Source organism: Tachypleus tridentatus, chromosome 12, assembly GCF_004210375.1.
Source record: "Tachypleus tridentatus isolate NWPU-2018 chromosome 12, ASM421037v1, whole genome shotgun sequence".
NCBI lineage: Eukaryota > Metazoa > Arthropoda > Merostomata > Xiphosura > Limulidae > Tachypleus > Tachypleus tridentatus.
In genome coordinates this window covers 25,920,374-25,943,757 of record NC_134836.1, presented here as the reverse complement: position 1 = coordinate 25,943,757, position 23,384 = coordinate 25,920,374, and the positions used below count along the sequence as shown (strand labels likewise).

Here is a 23,384-nt window from a genome sequence, read left to right as displayed (position 1 = left end):
AAGGTAAGTATCTATGAAAAACATTTTGGAGTAATGAAAATTTTAGCTACAGAGTAATAGCACTCACCTCGTCACAGAAAAATTAGGATGGAGATTCTAATGTTAAAAAACAGAAAATGAACTCCCAAGTAAATAGTGACAGAAAAAGAAAAAACATAGAATGGAGCAGGAACAAAAGACTTCATCCATCTTTTAAAAAAAATATTCTTTGTAGAATAGTATTGATTATTTATTTAAGGTTCTTTCAAAATAATTTTCATCTTCTTGTTAGTGTTGCAAAATTAGATGGAATATAAAAGTCGCTTAATTAACACAAAAAAAAAAGTCAGTGTGGTTAGGGCAGGACAGTATGTGACTTGCAAAACTATGCAGGCTCAGGAAAGCATTTCAAAAAGAACTCAAGACCATCTGGCTAGTCTGGTTCTTAGTGCTGGGGGTAAATTGTATTAATTCTTCAAGGTTGACACCCCTGCCATATCAGTTGATGCACATCAATACAAAGGAGAATTCTCCATATTTACCACCTCAGTAGCTTGTTAGTAGGGGAGCAAGAATTCTCCTACTCTATTAAAATAGATTGGAAGGAAGGAGTCTGCACAGAGAAATCTCCAGGTAAGTATGTGACCTAAACAGGAAGTATCTCATTTCTATAAGATTCCTTGCTGACAGACTGTGCAATTGGTTACAGCAATTATTGTGTTAAGTTGTTGTTTAGTCTCTTTTTTTTTCCCTTTTTGTTACCTTATGGCATAGAAGATAATAAAAAAATATGTGCAGGTAAAGCAGTTTTGTAGAAAAAGATAAGCTGAAACAAATAACAGAGACCCTGAGAGCAAATACCATCCTACCATCCAATACAAAACACACAACAGACTTGACTGGTCAACTGTTAAAATATTGGAGCCATTGATGGGCAGAGACTTCTCCTCTAGTGACCAAATACTGAAAACAGTGATGTTGTTTACAACCTTACTAAACCTGAACACAAACATCCATGAGCGAGGAAGAGAGATGCCTGGGAATGAGTAAGAATGAAGATGCCACCATGACAGTGAGAGATGAATAGATGAAGAGATATCACAGATTGTCTGGACATATGCTAATTATCTTCTAGTCTCCACTCAAGAGGACACAAATAAAAAAAAAAGTCAAACCCTCTAACTAGTCAACAGTACCCACTATCAACACTCAAGCTACTTTTTACCAAGAAATAGTGACATTGACTATAACAGTGTAATAATAATAAAAGTGAGCAGGTTTGGTTGTTGGTTTCAATCCAGTAACATGTCAAGCACCCTAACAACCACGTTTCTCAAAATAAATCAGAAATCAATACTGAACTTGATTTCTTAACCAGCCAATCCAAATGAGGAGATTCAAAGAAGAATGAAGGTCACAGAAGAGAATGTGTACCTAGGACACAGCTAGAGAAACCAATCATTAATACAATAGTAAAAATACAGAGCTAATGAGCATATCCTCCATGGAAAAGTCCTCAGAGCAAATGAGTGTATCCTCCAAGTAAATGCCCTCAGAGTTAATGAGTGTATCCTCCATGTAAAGTCCTCAAGACTGAGGTAAAAACATACAAGACTCAAGTACTGAAGAAAAAAAAAGTAATTCCTGAGGAAAAACTTGTATGATTTAAGGCTTTTCTGTAAATGGTATCCTCAAGAGTGTATGGTATACGAATCAAACTTTCACACAGCCTCTTAACAGTTGGCCTATTGGGAAGGGATCACAGGATAAAGAACAGGAAAAGAGGAGTCAAGTGAAGCTCATGAGATTTGGAAACATATTTAGTCCTTTTCTGGACCTAAATAAATGGATAACTAAAGTGAGAAGAGAAGACAGACTATGAGCTGTCTTGGTTCAAGCTTCTAATTTATGATGAAATCTTGAAACTTCTTTTAAAGGAAAAATGCCAAATGGAGCTCTCAGTGGTAAGACTTAGAAAGTTTAATTCAAGAAAGTAAGGAATCATAACAAAGCATATCACAGAAATAAAGAAACCAAGTTAACTGGGTAATTGCTAAAGAAGAAATTTAAACCAGCAAGGAAAGCAAGTAGCTGTGAACTTCTCCAGTATAATGGTGAAAAATGTGAAGATCATAAAGCATATTCTGAAAAAGAAGAGAGACAATAAAACAGAAAATAATCTGAATGAATGAGAATATCAATTAAGGGGGGAGGGTATACAAGAAGATCCAAGGTATGAGGCTCATGTGAGATACTTAACCTTTAAACATCAAGAAAGAAACAATATCATATACTTGTGATATCAAACTGACAAAGCAGAAAGAGAGAATTATCAGATCCTCATCTGAGATAGAAGAACCAGAAGCAAAGACAGGTTATGGGAAGAGTTGGTCAAAAGCATCCCAAAACATGAGAGGTTCAGTCGGAATCCTTGAGACATAAAAAAATAATGATGAAGAATGTAGTTTAGATACAATTACTTGGTTTACCAAGGTGGTGACAGTACTCACTGTTCATGTAACTCCAGTTACCACTGAAGGAGAATAATACTCCTGTTAAGGAGTGTAATGAACTGAGGTGGCTTCTGAAAGATACAAGATATGTATTCAATAAGACAAATGAGAATAAGTCAATTGAAATTATTACAATAAATACTTTTTTTTTCTGCTGATAAAACTAAGAATACTGGATTCTGCTCAAACCCTATCAAGAGTAAATGACAAAAGACAATAAGTCTGTCATATCAATGAAACTATACCACAGCCCTCTTGAACGTTTCTCTTCAAACTTATTGTTTTTTTATCTAAATAAATTAAATGTATTTACACAAAAATAATGATATTTGTTAGAAACTTTAACTGAAAGTATTTTCCATTTAAAAACAAGAATGCAGCATAAAACATTCTTTGTTAAACAGATGACCTAAACAAATGTGTAATGCCAAACAAAGGAATGAGCTTTTGTTTTACAGAAACTGCTCAAGGACAGTGATGTGCACGGTTGTTACACCCCCTTTTGGTGGAGAGCAGTTTAATCTTGTTCAGTTTTGTAACTTGTGATGTTCATAGACCCTCAAAAAAGGCACAAGTCACAACATGGGGTAGAATAAAAAAGTATTTATCTGAAGTTGTTGTTATCTTCATTTATAATGATACTAAAATAAAAAACAACCAGAGACCACACTTTCTGTCACATTACTTTTGGTAATATATATGTTAACTCTACACAAAATATAATGATCATTTGATAAATAGCATAATTAGTACATTGAATTTACTTCTGCTTTCAGCATTAAAATTGAAATGTTTATTTCATTTAAAAAACTGATTTATGTGACTTTGATTATGATTTATGGTATTCTCTCAAATAATATCTTTCATTGTAGCAAATAACAAAATACAATATCAGTTATCACTTTCCAAGCCACATTCATTTCTTACCTGGATTATTTGTACCTCTCAATGTATGGGATTTAGCTCTCTGGGGATTGTCCTGACAAGAAACAAATTGTACTATTTTAGTAAATTAAACTCACTTTATAAAAAACATATAATTAAATCATTAGTATTTTTAAAGTCTACTTTCAAATCCCATATAATTAAAACAACTAATCATCTATATATTATATTAACCTGGAAGTAAACTTTTTCAATTATCATACAGGGTGTTTGGAAAGTCACTGTGCAGTTTTGAAAGCAGCGATAACAGCATTCATTCAGTCTATTTCAAGCCAGCAACTGATAGCGGTGTTTAGAAACAAAATAAGAAGGATCCAAGCCTGTATTGATGCCAACGAGGGTCACTTTCAACATTGTTTATTATTGTCATTCATATTTACCTCCTGTATTCTGTATTGAAACATGTCTGTTAATAAATATATAAGTGCACAGTGACTTACCGAACACCCTGTATAATAACTGAAAATTTTTAAAATTATATTAACAGTTCCATCTAAAAATATATGAGCTTTGTTTAAGTTGCTTCTAATGGTTTTGACTATTATGGTAGAGTTAAGGCAGAGTACAAAAATTACAATGATTCAGTTGTGTTGCTATTACTGAACATTAGTTTAACTTCAGGGCAGAGACTAACTTAACAACTTCTTTTGCCTGTTGATTTTAGTATTTTGATGGTGGGAGAACAACATTTACTCAATCGTGTTACTGTTTATTTTTCATTGTTTTGATAAGTTCAGCCATATTAAAGTTTAATTTTCACTTTGCAACTATTAATTTTGTACAGAAAATGCCATACTTTTTCCAGCCTGTGTGAAATAAAATTTGTAGTTTTTCTGAATGTATCAGTATAAAACCATTGAGTCAATATTTTGTGAAGTGCTAAAAAAATACCAATTTCTGCTGCAAGTTTTTAGAAATCTTCAAAACTTTCTGAAGTTACTTCTTAATACAAACTAAACATGTGTACCCAAAAGGTAAATATGTATAATTATAGCAAGTAAATGAATTATATATATTATATTCTGGGTTCCTGTAAAGCTTTCCTTTAACTGTATGTTTTAGTGTGTTCAAAGAACTACAGACAACACTTATTCATGCATGTAAAATCCACACCAGATAAGTAGCTCATAAGAAAAAAAAGTTAAATAAACATAGATTGATTGGTTGATTTGGTTGTTGGTAAGTGCAAAGATATAGAATGGGTCATTTGTGCATTGTTCACCATAGGTATCAAAACATGTATTTTAACACTGTAAGTCTGCAGACTTACTATGCTAGGATCAAAGAAAACGTACATTAAAATTTTATATCATAAAATATCAATTACAATACAATGTTATTAGTCTCATCAGTATATAAATACGAAACTTCAATCCCTCAGAAATTCTTTATTTCAAAAATATTAATGATGATAATTGTTCAAAACCACATACAGAAGGAAAGGGAACTTCTATTTTCACATATGAATCTAGATCATCTGGTTTACCTGAAAGATAAGTATACAGTTTTGATATAATGATTCTTAATGGTGAAGGAAAATATTATCTTATTAATAACCATACACTATCAAATCTATGTGGTTACGTTTCTTCTTCATAACACACAAGTGAATGAGATTTTGAATTCTTGACTTATTTGAGATTTATGCTCACTTAAAACTTGTTTGTATACTAATTAACTCTTTGATACGGGGTTGAACAATGCTACCAAACTTGTAGATACTAAGTAACCACTACAGTTTCCTTACTATAATGTTTAATATGTTTTTTTGTATCTTCACAAAATCTGGCATGCTTTTGGTAAACATTGCAAGTATGAAAAATCAAATATTTCAATTAAGTATTCTAACTAAAGATTTCTCCATTAACATTTAGAATTAAAATGCTGACTACTCCAAGTACAAATTTATTTTCATGTTAAGATAAAGATACTTCTTCATCTGAAAATTTTTACATTTCATTCATGTAACTTTTAAAACCTAAATAAATATTAAATGTTGCATACATTAAAAACCATACTTCAAAGAGGTGTATTAAATAAATTGCAGGAGACAAAAGAAAACAAATGTCACAATTCCCATAATAAATTTTATAAATATTTCCTTATAAAGTAAGAACTTAAATCTTATATGACATTACTCCTTGATTTATTATGTGATTTGAAGTTAACTTTCTTCTGTACATTGATAACAGTTATTTAATTAAGTTTTGAATCTACCTCTGTAAAAGATCACGACTTGTGCCATACCTGTAGTGAAAGGTATACAGATCATAAATTGTCTATAGTATAATTCATGATTCACACTCATAGTAACTTAAGTGTTAACCAAAAAAAGAATTATGACTTTTCCCAGTGTTAGTAATCCAATTAAGGGTGGTGCTACTTCACTGTATAAGAAATATGGTCACTTCCAATGTATTTATATAACAGTAAAGATTATACTGGTTTTAAATGTTTACACAGTGTCATCACTTCCTACTATGTTGAAAATTCAGATGAGGATAAACTGACATTTAAACATTTAGAGAGTTTGGTTACATCTTCCCATGTTGAGAGCAGAAACAATGTTACACTGGTATTTAAATTTTTACAGATATAATTACGTCTTTCTAAGTTGAGAATAACAAACAATGCTACACTGGTATTTAAATTTTTACAGATATAATTACGTCTTTCTAAGTTGAGAATAACAAACAATGCTACACTGGTATTTAAATTTTTACAGATATAATTACGTCTTTCTAAGTTGAGAGTAGAAACAAGGCTACACTGGTATTTAAATGTTTACAGAGTATTGTTACATAATTCCATGTTGAAAATATAAATGAAGCTACACTAGCACTTATATATTTACAAAGTATGGTTAGTTCCTACCATGTTGAAAATACAAACAAGGATGCACCAATTTTCAAATGTTTATGAAATATAGTTATTTTATGTTGAAACATTACACTGGTATTTAAATGTTTTAGGGATATGGTTACATTAGACTGAAAGTAAAGAAAATCATTCATGTGTGTTTTAACTATTCAAAAGGTATAGCCACTTTCTATTGTACTGACATATAAAGACAGTTTCCCCAGTGGTAACAATGAAAGAAAAGCCTTAAAAATATTTGAACTTATTATCATTATTGTATACTTCTGAAACAAGTAAGAACCACACACAACAGTACCATCAGCTTAAATTAACTAGTAAGGTCATATAATGCTGGACAGAAATATTTTACATGTGATCCTACATGGGAGTAGTAAGTTTTTCAAAGTCTACACAGAACAGCCTGATATAATAAACAAGCATAAGCATAAGAAAACTTTACAATGATATCAAAATATTTTACCACTAGACTGGTAAATAAATATAAACCTTAAGAAGTTCTTTCCTAATAGAAAATATCTGTTGTACTGTTACATGCAAGTAGTCAGGATGAGATCCTGGAGGCTAGAGGATGGAGGGTTGCCAGGTGAGTGGAAATCAAAGGATGCCACCTTAGAGTTACATACCTCTTATGTACTGGACACCAGAGAACAAGAACATCATAATACAGTACAGCACTCTTCACAACAGGTGTCATACACTGTCAAAGAGCATGTCACCAGATGTGTTGTTAAGAGTCATAGCTCCACAGCGGTACCATAGGATGTATTGTCAGGAGAGGGTATGATATAGTTCAATACCAAAGAGTTTGTTAATATATGCAGACAGTATTATGAAGGTTGGTGGGGACGTAGATCAGCATGTCAACAACTTTATAGTAAAAATCAAAGTCTTAAAATTAATATTTTATCTAATTTATATAAAGCTTTGTTTACAATTATCAACATTGAAAAGTTTTGTTTATCCCAATTACAGTTTTGTTTTGTAAGTAAAACATTCAAGATTTCTTACAAAGACAGATAGTATTTATATAGGCACAATGTTACTAAGGATAGTATTAGCATAGGGAGATAATTCAACATAACAATGAGCTGATCATAAGATCTCTCAACAGGTAATCAACAACTATATCTTGTCAGTAAAACTACTATTTTTTTATTGATTCTATTTCTTTCTGTTGTATTACTATAGGCAGATGATGTTATTAAGTTTTCAGTATCACTGGTTAATCAATAGCATTTTACCTACTTGCATAGCACACAAGAAACAGTACTAAGATGGATGGACTTTTTATGATAACATCTCTAAACATCATGCAGCAATTTAGCATATAGCCTTCATGTTTCATTTAATATTTGTTTCATGAATTTGGCTTTAAGGACTAAATACATTCTTATTCTGTTTCTATTATTTTTTTACCATGTATAACACTAAATGCATTTTGGACAAAATATTTCATCTTACACATGTTAATATAATAGTTGCTTTATACTTATATATATACAAAGGCTGACAGTGCTTCTACGTGTGGATTGTGATAACGAAGTTTTATAGGCAGATGCTGTTACTAGTTGGATGGTGTTACTAAGGTTCTATATACAAATGATTTTATTAAGCATATTACTGCTAGGGTGGATGGTTTTTCTGTAAACGGATAGATGAACAGAACGATAGGCTCATTATAGGGTGTCTCAACACGCGATTGTTATCAACAGTTTAGATTTAATCATATGTTCTAAACCTTACAAGTAAAACCAATGTTTTAAGAATTCAGCTATTATAACATATCACATTATTCATGCCAGTTTTATTGTACATACTATTTTATATTTCTTTTCATTGGAAACTCATAGAAAAGTATCAATAAAGAGATATAATCAATCTTATTGCTGTGTATTTAAACATTCTCATAACTTAAGGAAGCCATTAGATGTTTAGCATAGACTGCATGTAAGTTTTGGTTTATGTTCTTGAAGATACGTAATACACAAGAGAAATTATTATTATAGTAGTGCTTGTCTATGCTTTGCAGTTCCTTAGTCACATACTGACAGTCTTGGCAGGCATAAAATTTTAAGACTGCCATCAAACATGGGTCATCGTTTTTTTTTTTGGCAACAAAAATAGTCATTGGAATGATAAGAGACTCCATGTTGTACACTCATTTATAATCGAAAGGGCATTAAATTTATTATTGTAAAGATTATTTCAAAAGTGGAAACACTCTCCTGTCCCTACTAGACATGGTTGGCTCCTTAATATAATGTTGTTCTCTGCTTATCAATAAAACTGTTAATACCCATACCAGCTATTCTGAGATACATAACATGTTATAACTATCTTGTCTCTGTTACTACAATGAAGTTTACTAATTTTTTAATGGTTTTGCTGGTGTTTAAGATGTAAAAACTAAACCTCTATAATAATGTTATAAGACAGGAATAATACTAACTTAATTACAAAAAAGCATGATCTTTGAACAACAGTCTCTGGAGATAAATCTGATCATATTGGTGAATGTCTGACATGTGACTAATGAATATAGATAGGTCAGTAGGAGAGTTTAACTGAGTGAAAAGTACACAGTAATTGCATGTTAACTGAAATGTACTAGTCTTGTATGAAAGTCAACTTAATATTGTTAATTCAGTATTTTATAATTCACACTGTTTGAGTTTACTACTAAATATTAAAAGGTATTGACCTGTTGGTAGAATTTGTCTCTTCAAATAAATTTGAAGAACAGAAACCAAACTGTAAGATAGATTATACTGATTTTTCTTTGCAGGTCTAAACAAATATACCCTGAAGAAGACAGACAACATATAAATCTTGGTAAGTTACATTTGTAAACAAAAGCAGTTTTATACTACAAAAATGGGAGTCCTAGACTGCAAACAGAAAATACCTTCCTAATTTACTCTCAAATCTTGAGAAGTTCATGAATGTACATTTAGCTTGCTGTATCATTATGTAAATTGGAAGACTAGATAAGATTTGTTTTTTGCTAACTGTTAAGTTCCATGACATACACAACCTGTTCTTCATTGTTAAACTTACATAGAACTTAGTTTGAATGTAAAATATATTCTCCAACCATAAACGTGGCATATCTATTAAAAATATGAAAGAATCATCTTTTCTTGTAGACCACATCTTTTATCATACGAAACAACAAAAGTGAGATATTTGTCAAGACCTTTTGTAAATGTTGTTCTTAAAAGATTTAAAAGTAGAATGTATGCACAATATTTGTGATAAATCTTAAGTAAAGCCTTTTTTATAACTTGAGGTTTGGTTAATAAATGTTTCATCATATGCAACACTTGACAAGACAGTTATTTTACTTACATATTTTAATGATAGCATATTGGATGATGGTGAATCTATGATCATACCAGCTCAAATCAATTTGTGAGTGCCTCTTATGTTTTGTTTACAGTGATTTATTCTATTTTTGAGAAATAAGACAATAGAACAAATATATACCACAAGTATTATTACACTGGACTGTACATCACTATTCTATAAACTAAGATGTCTTTATAAAATAGAATATGCTTGATAAGTGTGTAATTTTACTTACATATATTAATGGCAACATATTGGTCAGTAATGAAATATGAGTTTTATATTAGAAATATAAACATATCAGATGCCCAAACATAGTTTTTAGAAATTAATGCCCATGGGTGTAATTTATCAAGGATTAATTTTTTTTTTTTTTAGAGTGAACAGATTAGAATTAAGTCCTCAGTGAATTATCATTATAAGATTGGTATAAGCTATATTTTCCAAGCTACTGTGCCCAAACTTTTGACTGATTCTTTTATGTTCAGCAGTTTAATCTTATTGAGTAGTGAACATAAAATGCTTTTCTTGTAAAGTACAATGAACTCAGCAAAATATGAGAACTGTACATTATCTTTGTATTTATAGACTATACTAAAACTCTTAAATACTGAATTAAAATGGATAAGTAATATGGACATAATGTGCAAAAGTTGTATGAAAGCTAATTCAAATGAGACAATCTGGTGTTTTAAAAACTAAGGTGTTCACGTAACTTGTATATTACTGTATCCAATTATTGTACTTTTATTAATAAATATTTTACTATTTGTGATAACAGATTTTTATGATGAAACTTTGTAGAATGGATGGCAACTGCCTGTTGTGCTGACCATTCTACAAAGTTTCATCATGAATACTCTGTCTAAACAATTTATCAAAGAACAGCTATCTAGTTTGTGATTTTACTTACATATGGACTTATATTAAAAGCTTAAACATTTTTTTTAGAAACATAAATAAGCAGTTCATGAAATTTAATTGAGTAAAAAGTATACAAGAATTATACACGAAATAAAATGCACATACTGAGCATGTCCCATCAAATATTGAGAAATAGAACATTGTAAACACAAATTTAGTGTTTTGTATCACTATGTAAGAACCAGTAAACCATGTTTACTGACTTTTAAATTCAGTGACCTACAAAAGCTTAATATAACAAGTAAGGTGTACATTCAATTTAAGCTCTACTGGTTTTGAATTTATGTAGAAGATACGATTATGTAGAGTTATTTTCAATATTAAGTATATTATAAAAATATATACAAGATTTACATCATACTAATGAATGTACAATAATAAATAGTGATATATACATATGTATAATTCATCATAGTTAACTTTTTCAATATTGAACATTAAATCTTATCACCCTCCACATTTAATAAAAGGTTAAAATACCACCAACTGTGACAAGTCAGCCTAAACATCCAATACAGTTAATGTGTGTAAACCACCATTTTGTGATTGCATATGTTAAACTTTCTACTGTTTGAATTCAATGTTAACGACTTCAGACAAGCAAAATAAAATCCTATATACTGTCCTAATTGAAAATATCTAAGACAGATAAGAATATAATTTTACATAATAGTAATGGTTAGATACAGTTATGTTCATAAATCCTTTAAAACTAAATTTTAATGGAACAAATTAACTTGTATAGATAAACATGAAAATCATTGTATATTATTTTGCAAGTTACATATAGAATTTTTTTTTTTGTTTATGAATTTTGTGCAAAGCTACACAAGAGCTATCTGTTCTAGCTGTTTCTAATTTAGCAGTGTAAGACAAGAGGGAAGGCAGCTAGTCATCACCATCCACTGCCAACTCTTGGGCTACTCTTTTACCAATGAATAGTTGGATTGACTGTCACATTATAATGCCCCACAGTTGAAAGGGCAAGCATGTTTGGTACTACAGGGATTCAAACCTAAGGCCTTCAGATTATGAGTCAAAGACCTTAACCCAGCTGGCCATGCTGGGCCTCATATAGAAGCGAAAACTATAATCAGTACGTCAAATGCATACTAAACTGATTATTAAAAATAATTAGTTGTCTCACTCACTATTTATAAAAAAAATACATTACATACGATAAATTTCTTTCAAGACAGATTACTGTAGAATTATGTAAAGTAAATTATTAACTATAATATTTGCCTCATTCAAATAATAGATAAAGTAAGATAGCATGTGTGAAAAATACACACAAGTAATACACTATGTTATAATAGTTGTTTGACTAAAATAATGGTTTTACTTATAACTTTTAGAACATATAATTAACTCTTTTGTAAATGGTCTTGGAATAATATACAAGTTTGCATACGTATCTGCACATGCTAAGGATTTGTACTAAACCTTTTAATGCAGTACGTGTATCATCACATAATTTGGTAGATATTTAATAAATATTGTGAGTTTTTGTACACCAAAAATCAGAGTTTTTAATGAAGTATTTTTACTGAAAATTTGTTTGAAAATACTTTCTTCCCAGCTACTTCCGGGCACGGTCTGGGTAGATTATTCGGCGCCCAGGCCGTGAAAGTGGGTTTTCTCGGGGTACTCCCGTTTCCCCCCACAGCAAAATCTCTGGCATCGGACCTGTAGATCCCAGCCTCATTCTGAAAAGGGCCGTTTACCCAGTCACAGGGTATCTAATCAATCACAGTACATTTCAAAATCAATTCACCAGCCGCCAGTGTACTCCGTCCTCGAGCCAAGGTCTGGCTCACTTCAATTTCGCTGCTTTCGTCCAGTTCTCCCATCCTTCCTCTCACTCGCAAATACACCACTCCATTTTTTTGAAATGTTAAAAATAAAGTAAAAACCCCACGGATATTTTAAAACATTTCTCATGTAAGGGGACGAAGAGGAACTACAAAGTTCCTGAACAACCCAGTTGGAGAGAGAACTCTGCTGATTTCTCTCTCTCTAAACTAAACCCCTGCCACGATAGTTTTGTTTGTTTGAAAATATTGAGTCTGTTTCATTACTAGCCTGAGTGTGAAGTGACTTTCATGTTATGATTAAAAACTATTCTTTGTCCCCAAAATCTCAGATATTATTTGTGTAATCTCTAACACCTCCTAAATACATTTCGAATACTTGTTTTCATTAAGGCTTTATATTTTGTTTGTTGTTTTCTCTACCATAAGTGTGTGGGATCTTAAAATTTGACTGACCTTGTAACCACCATAAAAAAAAATTAGGAAATAAATAATCAAAATATGTTTTAGAATGAACATAAATTATAACATGAAATACAAATGTTTACTTTTAATAACTTAAGTCTCATAACGTTACATATTTATTATACTGATGTTACAGTTATGCTTGGCTAACATTACAGATGGCCTCCTAAAACATTAAAATGGCTAAGAAAACCACTAGCCGGACATTCTAAGCTGTGGATTGATTGTTCACATCGTATATTGAAGTAAGTATATAAAAGGGACCATTTTCAAATATGGAAAGAAATGAACGGGACCACTGTGTTTGATTCAGTACATAAGCCATATCTCAGCCAAATATAAAGATATGAGGTTCTTATTTCACATTACAGCTTTTCAATATTAATAATTTTAGTTCCTAATTTGTATGAAACTGCAGACATAGTATTTTGGCACCACAAACAGCTAATTTGACCCAGCACTGCATCCAACATACCATGCGACTCAAAAAAATAAATATTCATGTGTTATTTTAATATTTACTTTAACTATTATATAATACTAAAATCTGAATTATAATCCACAATTTGATACTACACTTACTGACAGGAATTCATAGAATAGTAGTTCAATAAAATTTGCAATGAATGTTAACAAATGAGATGACATGGGACCAACTACAATAGGATTAAATCTAGACTACAATGTTGATGATATAATCATATGTTGAGGCACTCTATTGATTTATACATTTATAGAACAACAGTTATTTACAGTTTGTGATTTTACTTACATATGGACTTGTATTAGAAGCTTATACACTTTTTTTTTAGAAACATAAATAATCAGTTCATACACCCTAGCAGTATTAGGCTTAGTGAAATCATCTACATATAGAACCTTAGTAACACCAACTGCCTTTGTAAAATACACAATACATCTACTAACAGCATCCACCTATAGAACACTTTGCCCATAAGACCTTGGTGACACTGTCTGTGTATATAACCATAGTATCACTGTTTACCTGTAGAATCTTAGTAAGACTTTGTAGTAATAATACAAATCCTTCCATAAAAGTACTATCAACCTTTGTAAAACATCATATGCAAATGAAAATTATAAAGTAACTGACAATATGAGTACAATTTGAAAGAACTTGTTTACTGTTATCAAACATCATAGTTACACAGAAAGAGAAACAGCATAAGAATATATTTAATCAATAAAGCCAAACTCGTGAAATGTTTATTAAGTAAAACAGTGAGATTGTATGTTAACTTACTGCATGATATTTAGAGATGTCATCAAGAAATTCCCATCCTTTTCAGGACTGATATTTGTAAAAGTATATTATGAAAATAGGTAAAATACTACTGATCATCTATGAACTGCAATAACACTGTCCTTAATAGCATCTATAGTAACACTACCATACAAACTGTTTTGACAAGAACTCATTTGAGGTTACATGCAATATATAGAAATTTAATTTAAAAAAAATAATAGTTTTACTTATAAAATACAGTTATTGATTACATGTTAAGACATCCTATGATAAGTTAATCAATCTTCTGAACTATCTCCCAATACAAACACTGTCATTAACACTACCTGCCTATAGAAACACACCTACCTGTGTAAAAGTATTAAATGTTTTACTTATAAATGAAAACATTTATGGTGATAAAACTTTTCAGTACAGAAAACTGTAAAATAAATCATATAACTTATATAAAATATTAGTTTTAAGATTTTTAATGTTATTACAAAGTTTATGACATGTTCTACATTTCCCACCAGCCTTAGTAACATCATCCACATTATAGTAACAAACCCTCTGATATTGAACTGTGATATAATTCCCTCCCCTAACACATACCACTTGGTACCAATTTGTAGAACTATGACTCTTAGAAACATACTTTCTGTTGTGTAACACTCAATCTATGATGTAACGTGAAATCTCCTAGGAATTGTTGTCTGGCAGTAGACAACATATGCCATGAAGTGGCACCTTGCTGTATAATGAATTATGACATCCCTGCCCTCTGGTGGCTATTATGTAACAGTTACAAACCCTTTGGTGTATACATTATGCAACATTTACGTGACCCTCAGGTTACATACTTTGATTATAGAAAAACTCATCTGGTAATCCCCACTGAGGGGACACCCTTTGGATTCCAGGGTCTCGTCCTAACTATTCATGACATACAAAACAACTAGAATGCAGTACTCCCACAAAAAGTTTCTACAGTACCTGGAAGGTTAACTCCCCTGATAACTTCAACTTGTAAATCATTGTCTGCTAAGTCTGTGTTGCACCTATGAAAGATAATGTTCAACATTTCATCACGTTTTTTTTAAAGGAAAATGGAAGTACTGAACAATATTACAGCTTACAAAGAAATTATCACTTTTCTAAATAATAATATACAGGGTAGCCCAAAAAATGTAACAATTCTTCAAGTATCTCTACTTCTGTATATCAATTCTAAAAGTTTCACTTTCATTGCAGATAATATTGAAGGACATTAAAAACCCAAAACCATTAAAGCAGCAGGTCATAAATGCTTTCTATCAAACCAGAGACGAAAATTATGTAACAGCATGTCAGTCACACCAGCACTGTTTGAATGCTGGTAGAGCCAAGTTTGTACATATCAAATTTGCAGTAAGGTATGTATAGTTAATATGTTGTATGGAATTTAATAAAGACTAGCATATGGCCAATCAAAAATGATGGGGGCAAGTACTACCACCCCACGCTCTATAATATACCTTAACCTTACATTTAATAGCTAACTGAAAGAAATTTTGCAAATTTAAGCCTGACCAACAAAGAAGCAGGAAAGTGTAACTGAGGTAGTCAAGTGTCAGTAAATTCCTTTGTAAGACAATCAAAACTAAGACTATTCACGAAATAAATTTGTGGCAAATGTACAAAATAATCATTGGTTTTATCACTTAGATCAACAACTTCTAATATAACAGAAAAGCCAGTGCATGTTGGTAACACTATGTTCCAACAATGACTTTTATCTCAAGTTGTTTAGTAACAAATGTATAATTGAATATTTTTCATGAAGGTAGAAAAACACATAGCTTCAAGTGATAGAAATGAAATATAAACCCCATAACCTGAGCATTTTCATAAGGTGGACCTTTCTTCAAGGGCAAACCGGGAGTGGTGCTGTATATAGATGGAGTTCAGTGACAATCATTAAGGTCATCTGATTTACCAGGAAATGTTTATTTTTCTATGTACAATAAATGCACATTAATTATTGTGGCTGATTGAAAATATGAAAAATGTAGCTGCATGGCTAAGGCCTTTTTGACCCTTGTACTAAAATAGCAATACAAATGGTTCAATAAAAATAGTTATATACAGATATCAGAATGTGTATGGACAGACCATTCTAGATTAAACCAAAGTAGTCATGCAAACAAATACATTTTTAATACATGCATATATGAATATGTACATATGTTTTTATAAAGCTATAACCAATTCAGTAAATAGCTATTTTCACTGATGAATTAAACAGTTTAACTGTCTGTGGCATCAAGCTTGATCATTCGTGCTGAATAATGTGTATGAAACTACATAAGACAAAATGTGTACAACATGTATTAAAGAACACAGAAGGCAGGCAGATTGTGAATGATGTATCCAGGTATCTCAGGCATCCAGTAAAATCATGTCCTCTATTTCTTGTGATAGTAACTAACTTGATATATTTATTGTGAACCTCACTTTGTTGTGCAAAAATGCTGAATATTATCTTTTTTTAATATATATATCTTTTTGTAACTTCAGTAACCATATTATATTCACATGTATACACCTCTTTAACCTTAAAAAGAGACAAAGTTTCAGTAAGGTTTGCTCCCAGTTTGCTCCAGAAGATAGGTCCACCTTCAAAAGTACTTAGGTTATAACAGAGTTTTATTTTATTTCTATCACTTGATGTCATGTTTTTCTAACATCATGAATGTACCACCACATGAGGAACATGATCCCAATTCAGGTAAGTATACTCTTTTATTCCCTAACATAGGCTTTGTAGGTAATTCACTGCTTAAGTACCTACATAAACTCTTAACCTTTATTAATAGATACTCTATCCTGTCAAAATCCATCACTGGAGCTAAAATAAATAATGCCCTGCCTATGATCAGTTCTCTTCCCAAATCTGTCCAACTTATTATAAACAGGCATGCCAATGACATTTATGAAAAAAAAAGAGGAAAAGATATATAGCCTAGCGCCAGAGGCCCCACAGCTGCACCTGACATTTACAGTTTTTAGCATATTGATTTATTCTTTTAATTTGCATTCATTTTTTAGAAGATATATCAAAATATCTAAAATTAACAAATAAAATGAAAAGTAAATAAATGAAATTTAAGATTGTTTATTTGCTATTTATTCAGTTTAATTTTTTTCTAAATCAAAATATATTAGTAATATGAGTTAATAAAGCCAAAATAACTCAGTAAATATTTCAAATACAAATTATTTTATTATTATCCTTTTTGTCATCAATAACATCATCATCATCAACTACTGGTATGCTGCCAATTAAATGTTTTACAGTCATTGCCAATAACTACTTCTCTGCTGCATATATTCCATACAATTTTCAAATCACATAAAATTACTCTTTTGACTAATCATGACTACCTACAATCTATGCAATCTTATCATTATACTACTGGTACCTTAATGTCAGTGAATTTTCCATTCTTTCACAAATTAACAATACAAACTGAAACAGCATATGAAGGAAAGCTATGACATTGCTTAAAAATTCAACTACTGATATGGTTCAATATTAAACTACTGATATCAGTGATATGCCTCAGAAATTAAATTTTGTACAGTCACTGACATCAACAACTACTGCTCTGCTGCATGTATTCCATTAAAATTTCAAATTACTTAAAATTACTCTACATGACTACCTACAGTAAAACTTGTTCATCTATACAATCTTGTCAGTAAATTACTGGTACCTCAATATCAGTATATTTTTCATTCTTTCACAATACAAACTGAAACAGCAAATCAAGGAAAGTTTGACATCGCTTCAAAATAAAATTAATGATATGCTTTAAAATAAACCACTGGCACTGTATGCTGCAGATAATAATAAAATGTTTTTCAGTCACTGATATCAACTTCTGCTCTGCTGCATAAATTACAGTCAAATTTCAAATCACTTAATTTCCTTTAATCAATCTTGGCTACTTTCCTCTTTTTCGAGACAAGGGTTTCCAGTGCTTTCTTCCGAGCTTTGTTTCTCTCCTTCTCTGAATGGGCAGCTCTCTGTGCCTCTGCGGCTTTCTGGACTTTTTCTTTAGCCAAGGTGGCTGGGCCAGATTTCACAGAACCATAGGCCTCAAGCCTTTCTGCCCTTTTCTTCTGATTCTCCCTCAGCTTTGAGGTATACTTTGAAGCTGCTGATCTAATGTCCTAACACATTCTCTTGTCTACAGGATCAAAATGAACATCTTTCCTTTTAAACATTTCAATTGCTGTTGTTTTTTTGGAGCGTAGAGAATATTTTATCGTCTGGTATGCACACGATACCAGACCATGAGACCTGCAACGAGACTGCCTCCAAGATGGCAGTCAGATTTTTTTTTTCTGCAATAAACATTGAAAAAATATGATTTCTCCTCAAAACCCACCTACCCGGCCCCCAAATCGCTCATATTTTCTCCTCGAATTTACACGAATCTCATGGGTGATTGTTGGCCATTTGAAAACCACAGAAATCCGCGTTTCAGCGGAAAAATGGCACTCATGTATAAACCACTTTAGTACAAAGACCTAAAGCAATCCAATAAGACTGCTGAAGATTGTTTCTCAGAACATGAAAACATAATAGCACATATCTTCACCCTTATATCACGCATTAAACTGGTTATTTCTAGTGTAATATATAGACATGTGAACAGACACACTTTCAATAACTGCTGCATAAAAAACAGCACCAAACATTGTTGTTAGTCCACATACTAAAAGTATGAAATAAAATTTATGAACAACAAGAGTGGAAACATTTTTGTTGATTTCTTAATTTAGAATATCCATTGATAAAGAGATTTATTTTATTAAAAATATTGGAGATATAATAGAAAATAGTTTAATTCAGAAACAATTTAAGTTTAAAATTGAATTGATAAATTTACTTTCATGATTAAATTTTGTGCACTTGGCTGTAGTGTTGGTAATCTGTAATCTCACACTATGTCTTTATTTTAGGTTTATTATACCAGTACTCACTACACTTTTAAGGTTTCATGGCACACACATACCTTCACAGCTCCTTTTCATCCCCATCACTAAAATCATAGTGGGCAGGTGATTGAAACTATTCAATTTGGATAAATGAATTTTGGCTTTTATAACTCTTCCTATTTTGGAAAATAAAGCATGATTTTTTTTTTTTTAATTTTGTGCAAAGCTACACAAGGTCTATCTGCACTAGCTGTTCCTAACTTAACTCTTTTACCAATGACTAGTGGGACTGACCATCACATTATAATGCTCCCATGACCGAAAGGGTGAGTGTGTTGGGTGTGATGGGGTTTCAAACCCATAATCCTCAGATTACGAGCCAAGTGCCTTAACACAACCTGGCCATGCAAAGCCATCAAGCCCGACACGACATACATTGATTTTTGTATAGATTAGGTGTTTTGCTGGTTTGTAGATTCATTTACTATGGTCATATTAACATTTGAAATGTGAGTAAATTCCTTACTGAGTGACCCTTTATTTAATTCCTATCACTACTGCTACTAAAGCAGGAGATTAATAATATTCTTCTGTTGGGTAAAGCTGTATCACTAAACACACTTTTTTTTCTGATATAAAAGGAAAGTACTAAGCAATCTTCTAGACCAGTAGTTTCCAACCTTTTCACCACCAAGGAAACCTTTTATTATTATTCATTCTCCCTGTGCACCTTATGTTCCATCTACCCAACAAACTGTTTATTAACTAATAATTAATTCATTTTCTCACTTTTTCACTATCAGTAAAAGACATATAACTCAGTGCACAAGTGAAAAACTGCAGTATTAAAAACTTGTTTGTTTAATGAGATGGTTGATATTACTTTCTTACAAGTTTCAGGTTCAATTGTAGACAGTTTTAAGTACAGATCAGGTTCCACATTCATCTTGTTTCTGTATTTTGATTATATAAAACAGCTTGGAGAAAGTCTGCTCATATAAATATGTGGTTGGGAATAGCATTGAATACTTCAGCTCTTTGGATGTCACTTCAGGATGCTCTTTTTTCACATGCAACCAACAGTCTGATATGACATTTGACCTCAAACAAGGTGTCACATGAAAGTTCAACAAGGCTATTTTCTTTATTGCAATTAATTACTTCACACTTTTTACATTTACATTAAATGTATCCCTAATCTACTTGTTACTGGAATATTCAAACTCTGGAAGTGCTAAATGATGTTTTTTTATTTTCTTGAGAGGTCATCACTGGATGTTGTATGAAAACCACCAAGTATTGGAAATGATTCAAACATATTCTTAAGAAGATGTTCTGATCACAAGTCCAATTTCCTCATCAACATTAGATGTATGTGAATTTAAAGGATGATCTTCAATAAAATTAACCACTTTCACTGCCTCATCCAAACTAGTCTTCAATTTTCCTGCCACCTTTCTTGTTGCCAATGATTCTCTATGTATGCATTTTGGTATTATAGATAGAATATTTGCTATGAGTAAGCTGTACATTCATGATATATAAGGAATCAAACCAGTACTGACTTCTACACATGTTGACCACCCAATCTCATCTACAAATATGAAATCATTCAAACTGTTAAAAATTGCCTTACCAGTAGACAATGGCTGGAATATCACAAAATTTTGATTAATGTTATTATCAGATTCATACTTGATAAATACAACCAAACCAGCACTGTTAAAAACATCTGTGCTTTCATCTAATTGTACCTTTTACACAAGCTGATTCTTAATGTTATTAGACAGGTCTTCAAGTCATCACTTCACATTGGTGTTTGATAATAAAAACAACAATTGTTTTGTGCTTTGTCTCCCAGCATTCCAAATGTAATTGCTTTTGCAGCAGGTACAGTTAGTTCTTCTTCTGTATGCAATTTTCCAGTTCATTTGCTATTAATAGGAAAAGCAAATACAACATTTTCATTATGACAGCCAGTTGCTACTTATTCTACTGATTTCTGTCTCCTATGAAAATATTTGGCAGTTTTGTCGATGTGTTACTTACAGTTTGTTTCTAGATGCTGGCTTTATTCTTTCATTGGATAATGTTTTATAACAGAGAACATACAGTGACTTTTGTTCACATTCAGAACCTGTGCATATAAATTCAAAGTATGTATATATATATATATATATATTCATTTTTTTCTTTTGAACATGTTGCACCTTCATCTATGTTATAACTACTTTTTGTTTTAATGAAGATGTAGATTTTAACAGCTGATTCATAATTATTTGAAATTTATTTTAAATAACAGAACTTTGTTATGATTGTGATGCAAATGAGCAGTACAGTTAAGTGAGTTTACAGATACTTAAGCACTGTTCACTGCTACCAATCACTTAGCTCTCTCACTACATGGAGTCAAGCTGCATGTGTAACAACATTTTAGTAAGTCACATTCAAATTTTAATTAAACAACTTAATTATCATGGTACACAAACAACCTTAATATATTAATACAGATAATAAATCAATTTTAATATTATTAATGTTCTTAATTTTATAATGAAATACTTCCACATTCTCTACTGTAAGAATGACATCTTGTTCTATAGTTATCACCTCTCCTATAAGTTATCTGCCATCCCTTTTTAGAATTATAAAATCTGGCATAAACTATTTTTTATAAATTTGTCACACATTAAGTGAAGCAATACGTTTATATTCTTTAACCTTATATGCTTAAAGAGCAATCAAATTTAGATTCAGATTCCTTCTGTTAAACCTATCAATCATATACTCCAATTCACAATTATACAAATAATTGACCTTTTGGATTTACACAAAAACATTTTTCTCACAAAAATGTATCAAAGAGCTTAGCTGAATATTTAATGGCTTTTCTCACATACTTAGTGAGCCAAAAAAATTGTGAAAATTACACAACAGTCTCAGTTTTCTACATGTTTTTATTCTGTGATCTTCCATGCAGTATTTAATTAAAGAAAATAGCTCACAAACCCCTAATATTATGTGTATGGACCACAAAGAGTCCAGGGACATCAGGTTGGGATTTACTATTCTAGATTCCCAAAATAATTCATTTCATGAATTTTAATACATTTTATTCTATTACCATTGGAAATAAGAAAAATATGAAAGGAATAATAAACTCTTAAAAATGACTACTCACCTAAGCAATGTGAACATCTTTATTTCCAACTTTATAACATAATTAACTGTGTTGTGTTAGCTTGCTCTTACTGCTGTAGGTCAGTATACAAAGTTATAATCCAAGATGAAAAGCTAGCTGTTGCATCAGTAATAATCAAACCAGTCAGTGTGAATTCATTTCATTATAACATCACAATCTAGGTGATAAAACTAATTACAATATTATGATCAATGTTAACTAATCCTTAGGTTTATTTTTAATGGTTTTTACCGATGTTTCAAAACTGCAATTTTATTTGGCAGGATAGCATTTCACACTGATATATTTTTAGACTAAGAATGAAACATTTCTAATCATAATTCAATGAATCAAGATACAAGATAAAGCAAACTTACTGAATGATAGAAAATATGCGCGTTTCATAGTGAAACCGAGGTAATGGATCTAATCTCTTCCACATGGTTTGGATGACATCAAGGTCTTTACGGGTATGCTGAGCTTGGGTTTCAAACCTGAAAATGAAGAAAGATGCAAGAAATATAGATAAAGCTAAAGATCCAAAGAATAGTCTTTAGAATGTTCTACTGCTGTTACTCTAGCTAAAACCTAAAACTTTGACAACTATTAAAATAGAGTATTTAATGTAGTAGATTAAGTATAAAATTTAAAAACTTTGAAGAAGTTTGTTGATAAACAAAGCAAAACAAATTATAAAATTTCTTTGTCAAATAAGCAATACAGTAAACATAATAAACTAAAAGAAAAAATGAATGTTTAAAGTATACAAAGCATACTAAAAAGAATCTGAATCAAAATGTTCATATAAATTAAATAATGAAATTACTGAACAGTATTACTGAAAAATGAAATTGTACAAGCCCTCAAAAGACAAGCCCTCAAAAAGGAATAGTTTGTTTCAGAATTTATTTTCAAAGCTACAAAAAGGTTATATTAATTATGAACTAACAGACTAAAGGGTATACAGGTAGTGAGCATCATAAACCATGAATTTTTTGGACTGCTCTTGTTTGAATGAATAATGGAATTGAAACATCACTCTTACATTTCACCCATGGCTCTGAAGTGCAGAGAACATTTTCTAGATATATAGTCTGAGC

General features: G+C 31.2%; 1 protein-coding gene across 1 annotated transcript in view; it reads right to left on the bottom strand.

The window, feature by feature from the left end:
• The window catches only part of l(2)gd1 (lethal (2) giant discs 1), a 96,735-nt gene that overhangs the window by 12,012 nt on the left and 61,339 nt on the right, over nt 1-23,384 (bottom strand). The window contains exons 17-20 of the mRNA XM_076473336.1: nt 22,662-22,778; nt 15,111-15,175; nt 4,871-4,923; nt 3,420-3,471 (exon numbers count right to left, since the gene is read on the bottom strand). Of these exons, the coding sequence (XP_076329451.1) occupies nt 3,420-3,471; nt 4,871-4,923; nt 15,111-15,175; nt 22,662-22,778 (287 nt within the window). The remainder of the gene's footprint in view (nt 1-3,419; nt 3,472-4,870; nt 4,924-15,110; nt 15,176-22,661; nt 22,779-23,384) is intronic.